The sequence below is a fragment of the Benincasa hispida genome, chromosome 3, assembly GCF_027475165.1.
Source record: "Benincasa hispida cultivar pf3 chromosome 3, pf3_genome.v1.1, whole genome shotgun sequence".
Lineage (NCBI taxonomy): Eukaryota > Viridiplantae > Streptophyta > Magnoliopsida > Cucurbitales > Cucurbitaceae > Benincasa > Benincasa hispida.
In genome coordinates this window covers 37543762-37554737 of record NC_143480.1, presented here as the reverse complement: position 1 = coordinate 37554737, position 10976 = coordinate 37543762, and the positions used below count along the sequence as shown (strand labels likewise).

Sequence of the window (10976 nt, the reverse complement as noted above, 5' to 3'; positions counted from 1 at the left end):
GTCAACCCGAATTTTTTTTTAGCCAATTTGGTTATGAATTTTTTATTTGTGTAAATATTTTCCTTTATTTTTTTATTTTTGAAAATTTTCCTATATATAATCTAATAAAATTATTTATTTAATTTTTTTAATATATTAAAAATTCATTAGATATAAAATTGAAAATTTGTTAATTATTAAACATTTTTTTAAAAGATGAATGGAAATTTTTAACCAAAAAAAAACTTAAAAATTTAAGATTAAATCAGTAACTTTAACCTTTTAATTATCTTCTACCATTTTAAAAGTTTCTCCATTTTGTAGGCAAGGTCTTAATTCCAACATTGTCTACAATAGTACATTTTTTTTTCCACTTATTTATTATTATCATTATTATTTTAGTTTAACTAGAGTATGGATTGGAATCAAACTATCAACTTTTAAAATAACAAGGATTTTCTTTTACAATAATTTGGGAAAGAAAAACAAAGAACAATAATAGGCACTGTGCTTTTTATTTATTAATCTATCTGAAGTAATAAATATATATGTAACACCCACATTTGAATGAAAGGACTCTTGAAGATATGAAAGTATGGTTAAGAAAGACTTAAAAATTTGAAAGTTACTATCTATACTAATAAGGTGTACCTTCTTTTCCGGTTGTTCAATCCTAAGAATTCCAAAGTTAAGCGTGTTCTTCTATGGGTACGTTAAAATATAAGTTAGAACTCATAAATAGTTTTTTTTTTTAAGGTGAATTAAACGATATAAGATGTTTTTTAGTTTGATAATATTCAGTATTAAAAGATTTGAACATTTGACCTTATGATTGATATGTTGACCTTATGATTGATATGTACATGTCTAAATGAGTTCCGCTCTACTTAATCATGCATGTTTAAGGTGTAAATAAAAGATTTAGAAACAAGAGATGTGAGAGGGATGAAAACTAGAGAAAAAATTTGCCCTTCTACACTAATTATTTATTTATTTTCTTTTGTACATAACTTTATAGTTTCACTATTAAGTTGATTTCAATTTGGCTTTTTAACATGAATGTTAGGGAAAGTTTTGTTTATACAAATTAAAGGTCGGAAGAATGTTAACATGGAACTTTTATAACAATAAGTATAGGATTGAAATGTTTTTAATTTTGAGAATGATAGTTAATTAGTAAGTATCGATAGAAATGTTAATCAAATCTAGTTTAATATGGGTTGGAATATTCAAACTACTTTTATCGATGATACATACTTTACACGTTATAATAAGTAATGTATAACGATTATTATTATTATTATTATTACTATTATTATTTGAAATGGGAATCTTATTAAAAAGCCACATGAGTAGTATTTGAACAATGTCCCTTCTCAGCTATATGAAGGAAATTATCATGGAAATCAGACAATCATTCCCCAGTCAGACTATTCTCTCTTGCCAACTTGGCTATACAACCAATGAATATATCCAACACAAGTTTCTCTTTTTAAGTACAATAAATATCATGATAATTTGAATTTTCAATGCCTAGAAAATGAGTGCATGTCAATTATCATATTTACGCTCATTTTGGATATATATATCTAAAAGTTTTTTTTAACAACGAATATATATCTAAAAGTTGAGTTAATTTTAGTTTGACAAATAATTATGGAGTTTATTAGGGACATCACCCTTTCAAATATCTCTAATAGTATGATATTGTCTACTTTAAATATAAACTCTCATGACTTCATTTTTAGTTTCACCTTAAAGACTTTTATATCGTTAGAGAGTCATTCCCACTTATATAAATGATTTTCCCTTTATCTAGTTAATGTGAGACATTGATAGTAATCTCAACAATCTTTTCCTCGAACAAAGTATAGTGGAGCATATTAGCTATCTAATAGAGTTTCCTCTCGAATAAAGATATCCATCCATCTAACTCTTGTCCAAGCAAACTCCTCATCAATGAAGCACGTTGCCTATCCTATAGAGCTCAACCATGAATCGGGCATGAAGACTAAATTTGTCGAACTTCACCACTTATTTATTCGATACCTAAGAATTTTCTAGCATAGTTAAATTAGAAGCACGACTCTAATACCAAATATCTTTATAATAATATAATACTATATATTTTAGACATGCATTAAGTATTTGTTTCATCGAAAAAGTCTTATATCATTGAAGATATTTAACCTCATTTATATATCAATTTTTTATTTCCAGCTAATATGAAGCTTTAGTGGCATTTTAATAGAGTTTCATAGTCAAACATGTATCAATAAATTTTGAACCCAATTTGGATACGTGGCTGGAGTTGACCTTGACGAACGTAGTCGAAAATGCCAGAAGCCGGAAACATCAACGAACAGCCAAACATTTCTCGATCCCGAAATTACCCTTCTAATTCTACATAATTACACCACTCTACCGAAACCAATCTCGTAATATAAACAAAACCCAACCCCATTTTAATTCAAATTTTCCCATCATTACCTATTTATTCGTCTACGGCTCTTCTTCTTGAAAACTTCCTGTGCCTTCTTTATTACCAACCAGTCAGATATATTGGTTAAAGTCCAAACTCTGAAGAAGCCACCGAAAACTCGTGTGCATTCAATTGGTAGAAAATTAAAGACGAAAAAAACCTTTTTTATTCGAGTTCTCTGCTTGTTTGTTCTTCCATTTCTCTGATTATTGGCGGATTTTCAGCGTATTTGTTAGATTTTCTTCTTCTGGTGAGTCCCTAAGTCTTTACAATTTTCTGGGTCTGGGGTAAATTTCTGCCATATTTTTTTAACTTTTCATCATTTGGATGTTTAAGAATCGAAGTTAAGTTTCTGGGTTTTGTTGCATCTTCTCGCATGCATAGATTTTGAGTCTAAAAATGGTGGCTGTGACTTTATGTTTTTGAAATGAGGTGCTTCTCTGTTTTAATTAGTGTTTGATTTATCTTGGAGATGCCTTGCAGATAAGTTAAAGAAATGGGAATTGGATTAGAGGAACTTAGAAGTTGAAATTTGGAGTTACTTATGGGGAATTTTGATTGATTGAAAGAAGGTGTATGAGTGGGGAGGAAGTTTTGTTCTGTTCTTGATTTCTTATTGGTGTTTCTGGGAATTTGGTTTGAGTTTCTTGGAGTTGGGCATGATGAATGTAGTGGGGAGAGTTGGTAATTTAATCACTCAAGGTGTTTTAGCAATTGCTGTCCCTTTCCATCCATTTGGAGGAGCCATTGATGTAATTGTGGTTCAGCAGCGAGATGGAACTTTTCGGAGCACGCCGTGGCACGTTCAATTTGGTAAGTTTCAGGGCGTGCTCAAGGGTGCGGAGAAGGTTCGTATAACTGTTAATGGCGTCGAGGCTGATTTTCATATGTATCTTGATAGTTCGGGCGAGGCCTATTTTACAAGAGAAGTTGATTCGAGCAAAGGAAGTGATGGTAATATGAATGATTCGATTTTAGATGATAGGACGAATGGTGATTGCAAGAATAATGGAAACCAGGATGTTCTTGACTCTTGTATACAAGAACATGGTACGGATGATTCCGGTGTGCAAATGCAAGACGAACCGAGTACATTGTACTCTGAAAGAAACGAGATGGCAGAATCTGGTGGCGAGAGGATATTTTGTTTCCAAGATGAACAGTCTCCATTAGACGATTTGGTTGAGATTTCAGATGATAGGTCAAATCAATGTACAAATATAGAAATTGTAAAATCACACAATGAGAAGTCGGAAGTCATTTCAGGGAGTGTGGATGGTCATGCACCAACTTATTTCTTAGCCTCAAAAAAGGTTACGGAGAAAATGCAATTAAATCCACTTCAAAATCAACATGCTCTTGGTAATAGGATGGATTTTAGTGAAGGTAATGAGAAGTTCGATTATGGGGATGATCCTCGGCCTTGTAATTGTAATAATCTTAATGCATCCAAAAGTGATGTTGATTTATATAACATTTGCAGTGCCAACAATGATACTGACGATATCGAGTACCAGCTGGAAGTTTGTGAAGGAGATGACGAACATGTTTTTCATTCAAAAAACCAGGTGGATATCACTGGTGGAGGCAATATGGATTGGGTTTCTAACTCCTGTATGGAACTAGCAGAACGTGGTCAATTCAATTCAGAAAATGTCACATTATCATTGGCAGCTGATACTTCCGAAGCCAAAGGCAATGAAAATCCTCCAAGAGTTGAAACTGTAAAAGAGCGTGCTGTTGCATTCATCAACAATGAGTTATCACAACTAAGTGGTTGTGATTCCTTGAGCACCTGTTCATCTCCAGATTTACCTGTTACAGGCATCCCAGCTGAGAAGCTGACAAACTCAAAAAATATGGATCAAACTGACCCATCATTTTATTTTGACAGTGATCACATACAATTGAAGATTGATCATGAAGGTGGAGAACTAGAAAGATCTGTGCTCAAGAATGAATATGAACGTGAGCTTCCAAAATCTTGCTCATCGAAGGAAAGGACAGATGGTGCCCAACCCATGAGTAAGCTTTCTGTTGCTGGCTTAGTAATTCATCTGCTGATTCATTTGTATAGAATATTCATTTAATCCGTTTATGCCAATAATAAACAGAGTTTGAAATTTCACTTTGTGGAAGTAAACTTTGTTCGGGTATGGGATTGAGCGCTGCGGCTGAAGCATTTGATGCTCATCGCGTATCTGCTCAGGAATTTGGAAGCTCTGCCACATCAATTATACGGAATGAAAATCTAGTAATTCGATCTCGAGGGAGGTACTGGCATTGGGATAAAGTGGCTCCAGTAGTGCTGGGAATGGCAGCATTTGGAATGGATTTACCTGTGGATACCAAGGATTCGATTCCCGTGGAACAAGATGACTCAACTAGGCCTGAAAACGAGGAAGCTGAGAATATCTCCACTCCATCTGGAAATAGATGGAGACTTTGGTCTACTCCATTTCGGAGGGTTAAAAAAAATGAGCTCAACGGCGATGACACATCTAACGAGGAGGTGTTTCTTGACACAGAATCTGAGTTCCCGAGTCCAACTCTAACATCCCAATGTGACATCGATACTCCTCGCAAGCAAATTTCAAGGACATATATTCCAACTACTGAGCAGATAGCATCTTTGAATTTAAAAGAAGGTCAAAATAGGATCAAATTCACCTTTCCTACAAAGGTTCTTGGAGTGCAAAAGGTTTCTCATTTTGTAGTACATATACCTATAGTCTACATTTTTATCTTTGACTCCTGAATCTTCCTACACTTGCACTAAACCCGGGATGCGTTTACAGGTTGATGCTCATATTTACTTGTGGAAGTGGAATGCACGAATTGTAATTTCAGATGTCGACGGGACGATAACCAAGTAAGGCTAAATTTTATAGCTAATGAACAATCACTCTACAACTTGCTTGATGTAAATCGAGTTATCGTAATTTGCAACTTGTTTTCAGGATTGTTTAATCTCGTTTATAACTTGAAATATTTATAGCGACTAAAATTCTTGTCTTTGACTGTGTTGCGACTAATAGGATAACAAATATAACTCGTGCTTTGCATGCATTTTTCTCAGATCTGATGTCTTAGGCCAATTCATGCCTTTGGTTGGAATGGACTGGACACAATCTGGGGTCGCTAGACTTTTCTCGGCTATTAAGGTGTATATTCATAGTTAATCATTCAAAGTACCCAACTTTTAGTTATTCACTGTGAATTATGTTTTTTCTACAGGATAATGGATATCAGCTACTATTTTTGAGTGCCCGTGCAATCGTTCAGGCCTATTTGACACGAAGTTTTTTGCTCAACCTAAAACAGGTATCGGTTATCGTTTTATAAATGCTACTAAGAATCTTTCTGATAAGAGTCTCTAGCTTCCGACAGTAAAATGGACAATGGGAATGTTCTATTGGTCTAAACAAAGATTTATATATATATATATATATATTTTGAAAAGGACGTGATACTTTTCATTAAGGAAATGAAAAAACTAGTACTCTAAAATACAAGGATAAAAGTAGCAAACCGAGATAGAAAAGCAATAAAAGAGAACAAAGGACAACCATAAAAGAACAACAACTGAAAATAAGCAGTAACAAAGTTGAAGAAAACACTAAACAGGAGAAATAAAAACATCCCAGCTTCGACAAATATCTTGTATTGAAGAACTGCCAAATATCATCTAAAGAGAACACAGAAAATTTAATTCAAATCACTTTTCTCATGGCGCTCTAGTTTTTGTTTCTTCATTTGTAGTCTTTCTGACAAACGAATGAAACGGATCATTATTCTGCCATTGCAGGATGGAGAAGCTTTACCTGATGGCCCGGTTGTTATTTCTCCAGATGGACTATTTCCTTCATTGTACCGTGAAGGTAAAATATTTTTTTGTTAGTGGAAGCGGTCATGCTTCCATAAGACTTTGACATGTCGTTCCAAACGTAGAATAAAATTTTCATTCTTATGTCAAAGGTTTGGCATTGGATAGGAAATAATATACAACATTAAATTTTACTTACATTCAAGCATTCTTACTCGGACATTATACCGATGTTTCTGTTGACATCTTCGACATTTTTGTCAATTTAATAATCATTATAACTCGGCTTTTCTATTGATATTTCTGTTGCACTTATTTTGTTTCTTTTATGATGATGAACAGTAATTAGAAGAACCCCTCACGAATTTAAGATTGCCTGTTTAGAGGTAAATGAAATGATGAAAAATGTTCCAACTTTGAAGTTACATTCGAACAGTTTCTTCTGTACAAGTTCTTTAACTTACCATTTTTCTGCAGGAGATTAGAAGACTTTTCCCTTCTGATCATAACCCGTTCTATGCGGGCTTCGGTAACCGAGATACCGACGAGCTAAGTTACATGAAGATGGGGATCCCAAAAGGCAAAATATTTATAATCAATCCTAAGGTATATATTAAGACAGTTTAAGTATATGATTTTATACCAACTCTGTTACTTCCATTTTGATCCTGAAAATTTGTACCATTTTTGCAGGGAGAGGTGATGAACAGTTATAGCAACAATGCGAAATCATATACGTCCTTGCTCGCACTCGTCAATGAAATATTTCCACCGGCCTTGTCAGTCGAACAGGTATGAATGCGCATGTTTTTTTAATTGTGACAAAGTGCCTCTAATTATTGAAGTAGACGTGTGTGGTTAATGTTATGCTTTGACCTCAAATACCTTATTCGTAGCAATTTCTACCACTGAGGTTGTTCTCGATAATCATTTTGTTTTATTGTTTTCTGGTTTTTGATATTGTAATTTTTTTTTCCCCACAAATTCTTCATCATAGATTTTATGTTTCTTTATCGAAACTTTTGAGTCCTTATCCAAAATTCAAAATTCAGAAACAAACACAAAATTTTTGAAAACTACTTTTCTTAGGTTTTGAAACTTGTTTGGATTTTGAAAACATTCAAACATTTGTAAAGGAGCTAGAAAACAAAGAAAAGTTACATTTATAAACGTAATTTTCAAAAACCAAGAACTCAAAACGAAATAGTTATCAAACAAAATTTACTTAATATCGACATGTATTCATCTCTTGTAAATTTCTCTTTATATACACTTTTTTCGTAGTTTTTCCGCTTTGCAAACACTCCCATTTTGTTATTCTATAGTCATTCAGAAAATTTATCACTAGTTTTTCCCTTGCAGGAAGATTTCAATGAGTGGAACTACTGGAAAATGCCTTTACCTGAGGTTGATTAGCAGCACCAGCTACATTAGTTAGGAAATATGAGATAAAAAAATTTCTTTAACCACAAGAAAACTTTGTTAAGCTTGTTATGGTAGAAGTTTGCATCTTTGCCCAAAAAATGTTAATAGAACATTTGGGTAATGTTAAGATTAATCAATCAAAATCACATAAATATATATCTTAGAGTTCAATATTTTGTTTCTGTATAAAGTTTATTTATAGTGAATATTGTCATATTTGTTGTAACTTAAAAACATTTATAAATCTGATTATTCTTTTACCCTAAATCCGCTTTACTAATGACTTTTTTCCCACTTTTTTTAGAATATTTTTTCCCACTTTAACGCGAAATCAATGTAATTATGGTTTCCTTAAAACAAGTTTTTGTTTATTTGTCAGGATTTAGGTAAATTTAGCTATATAAATCAATGTAATGGTTATAAATATACGTCGAAACACAATTTTAATCACTCAAAATAAATTTAATATGGTAAAGAGTAATTTTTAAAAAGATGATTTTTACTCTCAACTATATTTTTTAATTGATAATTTCAACCTAGTTTAGAGATAAGACACCCGTTTATGAGGAAGATAAGAAATATGTAAACTTATCTAAAATGAAAAGTGAATTGGCAAGATTAAAATATGATTTTTTTTAATGGTTTTTTTTATGTTACTTGGCAACCATACCAAAGTTTTTTCTGTTCAAAGAAATACTTTATCCTAGGTTTAATTTTGAAGAAAAGTGCTTTCAAACTTGGCCACCGAAAGAATGGATTTGAATCTCTCACCCATATTAAACTCTAAAAAGTACCTAAGATTGATAATTATTTTATCCTCAATTTCATGTTTTTTCTCTCTAACTATTTCCTTGCATTGAAAATGTTATAAATATTTTCTATAAAAAATAGAATTTTAAAATATTAATATTTAACCTAATGTAAGCACTAAAAAACATAATTTGCCAAATGTAAACTTATTCAATTGATCATGACAATATAATAATCGCAAATATATATATATATATATAAGTAAATAAATAAAAAGAAAGGAAATCTAACATATTTTTATTAATTATTAATTAATCTTCTGTTGCAATTTATTGATGATAATTTTTCAGTTCTTTGTCTATTTAAAAAACCAGTTCTTTATTGTTTTCTTTTTATGTAAAATAACACGCAAATATCACATTTTAACCTCTTGTATTTATTAGTTATTACCCATGCGCTTAAGGATCCATTTAAATTGATTTGAGAAAAAGATGTTTTTCAAAAAATTCATTTTTATTTAAACATTTTTTTATAAAAACTAATTAAAACACATTTGAAAAACTATTTTAAATGATTGTCAAACATTTAAATTTCTTTCAAAATGATTTATTTTTTAAATTAAACACGTATTCCAAATACACCCTAATTATAATTATTGACAAGGTCAAGTTGGATTCGGGAAAAACTAAATCATAATAAAGACTAAAGCACATGTATTTTGTTTGTTTATTAATATTTATAAATATTTATTAAAATATTGTTAAAAAAGAAATATGGCAAATATCAATTTATGCCTTTGAACTTTGAAGGTCTTTAAAATTTGGGTCAATTTAAATCTCAAACTTTCATGAGTATCAACTTAAACTCTCCATTTTTTTTATTATTATTTTTTATTTATTTATTTATTTTTATAAATGTGAGAGACTTGTAATTTTATGAATTAAATCTCTAAACTTATATAAGAGAATCAATCTAGACTCTTAACTAAGACTTATTTGAAGATTGTCCATTCAAATTATAATCGTCACTTTTGTAAAATCGACAGAAGTTTACACACACATGGTACATTGACGATTTTTAAATATAATCATAATAAAGGTTCTAAGTCGACTCACTTATAACAATTTATAAGTTTAATTGAAAAAATTAGGCCTCATTTAGAAACCATTTGGTTTTGGATTTTTGTTTTTGACATTACTTCAATCTCCAAATTTCTTCATTTGTTATTTACTTTTTATCAATGGTTTAAAAAACAAGACCAAATTTTGAAAACTAAAAAATGTAGGTTCCATTTGATAACTATTTGGTATTCTGTTTTGTTTTTTAAAATTAAGATTATTTCATCCACATTTCTTACCATGATATGCATATTTCTTAAGTACAATAGTCGAATTCTTAGCTAAATTCTAAAAACAAAAACAGCTTTTTGAAAGTTAATTTTTTTGTTCTCAAAATTTGTCTTGATTTTTTAAACCATTGGTGAAAAATATATAACAAATGAAGAAATTTGAAAATGGAAGTAGTATCTATAGGCTTAATTTTCAAAAACAAAATAGTTATCCAACCGAGTCGTAGCCTTTAAAACTTGTTTTAATTTTTAAAATTTAGCTAAGAATTCAATCATTGTAATTAAGAAAGATGCAAACCATTGTAAAAAATTAGGAGACAATAGGCTTAATTTTCTAAATCTAAGAAAAAACCAAACGAGGCATAAATGTTTTGCATGATATTTTTCAAACTAAATTTGAATGAAAGTGTAAATTAATACGCTTATGAAAGTTCAATATTTAAATTGATACAACTCTTAAAGTTCAAAGTTTAAATCGATACAACCGAGTTTAGAGTTTAAATTGATACAACCTCTAAAGTTTAGAGGTATAAATTGATATTTGACCAAAAAAAATTAAAATTACTATTTTACGTTTGGTTAAAAAACGCTTTTAGTCTCTAAATTTTCATAAAAGTAACAACTTAGTTCCTGAAATTTGGTTTGTAACGATTTCGTCTATAAACTTTCAATTTTGTAACATTTTAGTTCCTGAATTTTACTATGTAACAGTTTAGTCCATATGGTAGAAATTAGAATTAATATTTAATGGGATTTTCTACGTAAATAAACCAATAAACTAATTAGAGACTCAATATTTTTTATAAAATACAAAATCTACATCATTAAAATAATAAAAATTGACATATAAGTATGATAATTTTGTCTATATTAAGGACTAAATTATTATGAATTTAAAAATATAAAGATTAAATTGTTATAGGCTAAAGTTTATGGTTTAAATTGTTCTAAAATTGAAATTATAAGAATTAATTGTTACAAATCAAAGAACTAGAATGTTATAAATTTGAGGACGAAACGTGTTTTTTAATCAAACGTTTTTAACGTCCCAATAGGGCTTATTTCCGGTAATGGGCTCAGATTAGGCCCAAGACAGAGAGAGTCCCAATTTATGAAGGTAGCGTGATTTGCAAGGGACCGTTCTGGTAATCGTTATAAATTTTGGA

General features: G+C 30.5%; 1 protein-coding gene across 2 annotated transcripts; it reads left to right on the top strand.

Annotated features, from left to right (window-relative positions):
- The first annotated feature begins 2451 nt into the window (after nucleotides 1-2451).
- Nucleotides 2452-7979, top strand: LOC120074034 (phosphatidate phosphatase PAH1-like). Of its 2 annotated transcripts, none has more exons than XM_039027012.2 (11): nucleotides 2452-2711; nucleotides 2945-4486; nucleotides 4576-5162; nucleotides 5260-5333; nucleotides 5541-5625; nucleotides 5699-5785; nucleotides 6270-6342; nucleotides 6630-6673; nucleotides 6765-6893; nucleotides 6981-7079; nucleotides 7650-7979. In XM_039027012.2, exons 2-11 carry the CDS (start codon nucleotides 3121-3123, stop codon nucleotides 7701-7703), a joined length of 2598 nt encoding a protein of 865 aa, XP_038882940.1. In that variant the 5' UTR covers nucleotides 2452-2711; nucleotides 2945-3120; the 3' UTR covers nucleotides 7704-7979. The 2 variants fall into 2 exon arrangements, with proteins under 2 accessions (XP_038882940.1, XP_038882941.1); XM_039027013.2 differs by having other exon boundaries at nucleotides 2511-2711; nucleotides 2934-4486.
- The last annotated feature ends 2997 nt before the right edge of the window (nucleotides 7980-10976 follow it).

What these genes read in the sequence shown, in the direction of transcription:
- LOC120074034 (XM_039027012.2), top strand. Translation starts at nt 3,121, where the DNA reads ATGATGAATGTAGTGGGGAGAGTTGGTAATTTAATCACTCAAGGTGTT. An exon ending in GTCGACGGGACGATAACCAA is followed by an intron (nt 5,334 to 5,540) that starts GTAAGGCTAAAT and finishes CATTTTTCTCAG; the next exon opens with ATCTGATGTCTTAGGCCAAT. An exon ending in TTAAGATTGCCTGTTTAGAG is followed by an intron (nt 6,674 to 6,764) that starts GTAAATGAAATG and finishes ATTTTTCTGCAG; the next exon opens with GAGATTAGAAGACTTTTCCC.